General features: G+C 39.1%; 1 protein-coding gene across 1 annotated transcript; it reads right to left on the bottom strand.

The window, feature by feature from the left end:
• Window positions 1-331: 331 nt before the first annotated feature.
• On the bottom strand, window positions 332-907 carry LOC129938377 (uncharacterized). The gene has a single exon (XM_056045904.1). It carries the CDS (start codon window positions 905-907, stop codon window positions 332-334), a length of 576 nt encoding a protein of 191 aa, XP_055901879.1.
• Between the last annotated feature and the right edge of the window lie 5,060 nt (window positions 908-5,967).

Here is a 5,967-nt window from a genome sequence, read left to right as displayed (position 1 = left end):
AACTCCAAGTTGATTCCGCAATCTTCTAACGACTGTCCTTTTATTTATTATTGTAATTGAAATTGAAAGCGTTTTAAATAAAATGGTAAGTCCGTTAAAATCATCAGTTTTCGCGGGATCAAGACCTCTCCTTTGTATTTTCTTTTCTGATTGTTGCTTCAATGACGTTATTCATCAGCTTTTTCACAGCCAGTCTTGTTCCATTGCATAGTCGAGGTTGATTAACGTTACGCAGCATGATGACAACTACTTTTAATTGCAAATTGTGAGGTGGTAATCGAGGCAATTCCAGTGATTGTAAAAACTCCGTGGGAAAGTTGACTTTGTCATCCTAGTTCATAACGGTATCGACTGTTTTGAAGTAAACCAACTGTCCTGGAAGAAAATTCTGAATGGTCGCATTGAGATCATCGACATTTTTATTTTTCGCTACCAATATTGCGAATATTATGGTTTTGAACTTTTGCACTATATCTTCGAAAAACCGCTGAATAAGCTCCTCTTTTGAATCTTTGATGTGACAGAAATCTGTTGGTAATGTGATGAATCCGGTCGAGTTGTCCATTGCAACTTTATTATTTCCAATATCTAACAACTGCTTGGCAAACACATTTGCGGTTTCATTATGTTGCAAAAACACTCGCATGTTAAGTGGAGTGTCTACTACGTACTGCCACAAATTCGATGATTTTAGGCATGCATTTAGTTCATCAGCAACAGTTGATCGGGGAATAACTGGAAAGGTCTGACGAAAAGCACCTGACAACAGAATCATTGCCCCACCAAAAATATTTTGTTTGTCACGAAGATCTTTCAATGTTCTCTCCAGCGCCTCCAGTGACCTCTTATGGGCCACTGTGCATTCATCCCAAACCATTAATTTGCATACCTGTAGAATCTTGGCCATTGTGCTATTTTTGGCAATGTTGCCAATTGGTGTTTAAGTGATTTGCGTGTTTAAAGATAATTTCAAAGCAGAATGCGCAGTTCGTCCGACTTCTAGCAGAGTTGCAGCTATTTCAGATGAAGCCAACGCTAGAGCAACGTCATTTCGCCATCTGATCCTTGCCAAAAAAAATGAAATTAACAACGTTTTTCCCGTTCCTCCAGGAGCATCAAGGAATAATTAACTCCTACAAAGCTCACACGAAAACTATTTTTATAGATATGATTGAATTTGAACTTTATGCAGCGGTAAAAAATTTCAAATTGACTCTTGGACACTAGGAACACACCTTAATTGCTCAGACAACAGTGAGTGATTACAATTTAATATGAACTTTATTTAATATCAATAAAGTTCAAATTGAATCTAGAAAACTTTTGTATGGGAAATAGAAAAGGGCTGTTTTTAGGGTTTACCCGGAAATTATTCGGTTTTTTCTCGCCTTTTAAACCTTCCCTAGACCTCCACGAACATTTCAAGTTTAAGATAACATAAATCCGTTCTCGATTTTTAATGAGACTAACGAACAGCAATTCATTTTTACATAGATACTAGCGGACCCGACAGATCTTGTCCTGTCTAAACGTCTTTAATTTGAAAATTTCAAACTTTTTTTAATAAGCTAAAACATTCTGAACCATTTTGATGAAAATTATTATTCAAATGTTATGACAATATCTAACGTCATTACATGTAAATTTATTACAATTAGACTAATCGATAGCGTGTGAGTATGTGTAATGAAATTTTCAACTTGTTTTAGTCAAAGGTAAAAAAGCTTACACTCAAACTATTTTATTTAAAAAATATACTTTTTTTGTTTACAAAAACTTAATTTATCGTAATGTCATTTGGATGTACAATATTGTTGGTTAAACCTTGAGGTGTATAAATAAATAAATTCGATGGTTTTCCAACTCTGGCCGTGAGAAAAACATGGGTTTTCTAAATCTAAGCCACAAATTGTCATCGTCAAAATAGCCATTCATGATTAGTATAATTATGTCTTAAATCTGGAGAGATACTTGTTATTAACTCATCTTGGTAGCCACCATGTTGAAAAATTCTCTGGAAGTCGAATATATTGTGTATGTTCATACAATTGAATTTTACCGCCAATGTCTAACAATTGTTCAGAGAATCCTGACGCTAATGGATCATTTTGAAGTCGAACGCGCATATTAATAGTAAGGCATAATTTAGTGACACTTGGCCATAGATAAGATTCTTGTCTGATTTGTCTGAAATCACCAAAAAGCAGCAGTAGAGCACCACCGAAAAGCCGATCATTATTTCTGATATCTTTCAGGGACCTGTCGAGAGCTTCAAGCGAATGCTTGTGGGCTATTGTACATTCATCCCAGATAATAATTTTACATTTTCTCAAAACTTCAGCCATGCCTGAATGCTTCTTTATGTTACACATTGCTTCGGGATTTGTATGAACGTTCAAAGGTAATTTAAGTGCTGAATGCGCAGTCCGTCCACCATCAAGTAACGTAGCAAAGAGCAGATGCATCAGACGGAAAACACGTTGTCAATATTATTGAAAACAATTGACGAATTTGTTATGGAGATGAGCTCAGTGCTGCATCTGCAAGTGTGAGATCCCAATGGTTATCATCCTCCAATAAATGTAACTCACGACACGCATCGGAGAAAGAGTCGTATGAAATACCATTGACTTTTCGCAAATATTGGAAGGACGTCGGTCCTGGGACGTTTACCAGTAATAAACGCAAAAAAAACATTCGCGTTGCTTAAGATAAACTGTATATAATCGACCTAAAGTGTTTGTCATAAATATATAAGCGAATCCTGGTACTGGAATGCCTCGTTTCCGCGGTTCCCAATTCTTTGATTGTTTATTCCATGTAAAAAATTTAGGAACATCAGTGTACATCAACGTCCTTGCGAATTGACCAACAGCATCTTGTCGACTACAAAGGTTAAAAAATTGAGCAAGAGTTGTTTTTGGAGCCGTCAAAGCCTGTTGTAGTGCAGTTTCTTCTGTAAAGTAAACACGCTGTCCGTTTTCAAGATCCACAGCCAAACGTGTAACAGCAGGATCCCTTTCATGTATAGGGAACGTAAAAATGCGCCAAATAGCTTCGTTGCTACTTTTTTTTTTTTTTTTTTTATAATAAACACACACTCAAGGGGATATTACTACCCTTATTATGCAGATGCACAGTGTGAGCACTAGGAAGAGGAGAGAGGGTTTAAAAGGAGATGTTGGTGCACATTGGTTTTGAATTCCTGAATATTGCAATGACTAGGAAAGACAGAGTGTGGTAAGGCATTCCACATTCGCGTAGTACGGCTAAAGAACGAATCTCTGTATTTGACAGTACGACCGAAGTTGGGCTCGAGGGTATATTGATGAGCATTCCTAGAAGCGCGAGTATTACGGTTGAACTGTTTAAGGGGAGGAATGCAACTGGCTATTTCACTAGAGCATAAGCCGTTAAAATAACGGTAAAAAAGGGTCAGGCAAGAGACCTTACGACGATGTTCAAGCGAAGTAAATGAACTTATGATGATATTATCACCTATCAATTTAAATGCTCTACGTTCAATACTATCCAAGAGGCTTAAGTAAGTTGCAGGAGCACCAGCCCAGAGATGGGAGTTATACTCAAGCTTTGGACGTATGTAAGTCTTGTAGATAACAGCCAGATCAGAAGGGGTGAAATATTTCTTGCATCGCCTAAGAAAACCCAAACACCTTGCGGCATTTTTGGCGACATCGCGTATGTGATCATTCCATAAGAGGTGGTTGGTGACACACATACCGAGAATATCGAGGTGTTCAGTCTCATTGATGCAAGTGCCATCCATGGATAATGGCAATGGGGGTATATCTCGCTTTAACGATACAAGACAGCATTGGGTTTTCGAAGCATTAAATTCCACGCGGTTTTTTAATCCCCATTGAACAATGCTGTTTAGATCGGAATTTAATGAGCTTATCATATTTTGTCGTTGCAGTTCCACATCCGAAGAAGAGGGATGTGAGTCTGAAAACGAATATGAAAAGCTAAGAGTACTATCGTCAGCGAAACAATGTATTGGATTAGATGTTACAGACAGAAGATCATTAATAAAAATGAGAAAGAGTGTTGGAGATAAAACAGAGCCCTGGGGCACACCAGCATTTATTTTATGGTTTTCAGACTTGAATCCATCCAATACTACTTGTATTGAACGATCCGAAAGGTAATTACTAATCCAATGAAGCAGGGATTCATGAAAACCGAATGCACGCATTTTCGATAAGAGAGCCTGATGCCAAACCCTATCAAATGCTTTTGAAATATCAAGTGCAATAATCTTACTTTCTCCAAAACGATGTAAAGATTTGCTCCACTGTTCGGTGAGATGAACCATGAGATCACCAGTGGACCTATTGCTACGAAAGCCGTATTGCCGGTCATTAAGAAGCTTTCGATCTTCAAGATATTTCTTGAGCTGATAATTTATCAGCGTTTCCATGACCTTGGAAAGAAGGGACGTAAGTGCAATCGGTCGGTAGTTAGAGGGTGAGGAAGATTCGCCTTTTTTGGGAATAGGCTGGACAAATGCCGTTTTCCATCCGCTCGGAACGAGACCTGAGGAGTAGGACAGATGAAAAAGCTTACGCAGTGGTTTTGCCAGCGTTGAAGAACACCTCTTCAGAACAATAGCGGGGATACCATCCGGACCAGCGGATTTATGTGTGTTTAGATCTCTTAGGACTCTTGCCACAGTACGAGTGCGAAAAAAGATTGGTCCCATAGAATCACTAACTCGCTCAAGTACAGGCGGAGTCATAACACTCACTGGCAGCGTAGAATTGGCGGCGAACTGCCTAGCAAAGAGATTAGCTTTCTCTAAAGAGCTAACAAAAGGAGTGTCATTATCAACGAGCGTAGGAACCGAAGAAGAGGAAGAATTCCTCATGTTTTTTACAAATGACCAAAAATTTTTACTGCCTTTGGGACATTGCAGTATTTTTTGCCGTAAATTTTGGTCATGTAAAAATTTGGTCCGTCGAATATGGGCGTTGCAGGCCTTCCTGGCTTGTTTGAACTTTTTCCGGCTTTCCTCAGTACGGTTGGCTTTATAGCAACGGAAACTAACCTCTTTGGCCCTAATAACCTCTTTACAGCTCGCATCAAACCAAGCGTTTCCCTTGGGTCTGATACTTTTAACCCTGTTTGGTATAAAAGTTCTCATTCCCAGGAGAATTAAACTTGTGATCATATCAGCGCTGGCGTCAACGTCACTATCGAGGAAGCACAGTGACCAGTTAAAGATCCTGAAGTAATTATTGAGGCCGTCCCAGTTGGCTTTCTCGTATTGCCAAACGGTTCTCATAGGAGCTCTTTCTTTAACTGAACAGTTTTGACACGAGAAATTTGCTGATATAACACAATGGTCAGATGTGCCTAGAGGAGATAGAACACTAACAGTGTACTTATCAGGGTCAGAGGTAAGAAACAAGTCAAGAGTGTTTTCTGCTCGACCTTCAACGTCCGATATTCGGGTGGGCTCGTTGACAAGCTGAGTTAGGTGGTTCAACTCAGCGAAGATTTCTGCACACACTCCATCGGGTGTTGTCTGGCCTGAATGTTGAAGCCATGAAGAATTGTGTACATTGAAATCGCCCGTAACAACGATTTCAGTGCGAGGATAGGACGAAACAATTCTTTGGATGGAATCAGACAAAGCATCAAATTCACGAGAAGTTGATACTCTGTCTAAATTTGGGCTTCGATAAAGGAAACAGTAGTGAATGATTTGCTTATTCACGGAGAATTTAAACCACATATAATTAAAAAAGGAATTGGTGCAAAGACCATATTGTGGTAAGAGCTGATAAGCAACATCATTCCTAATGTATATGGCGAGGCCATGGTGGGAAAAGAATAAAGGCACCAAGCTATACCCATGAATGAAAAATTCAGCAGGATCGGAATCCTCACCTACTTGGGTTTCACTTAGTGCCAAAACAGCTGGCCTGTATGAAACAGTATGGC

The sequence above is a fragment of the Eupeodes corollae genome, chromosome 1, assembly GCF_945859685.1.
Source record: "Eupeodes corollae chromosome 1, idEupCoro1.1, whole genome shotgun sequence".
Lineage (NCBI taxonomy): Eukaryota > Metazoa > Arthropoda > Insecta > Diptera > Syrphidae > Eupeodes > Eupeodes corollae.
This window is presented reverse-complemented; position numbering and strand designations above follow the sequence as displayed.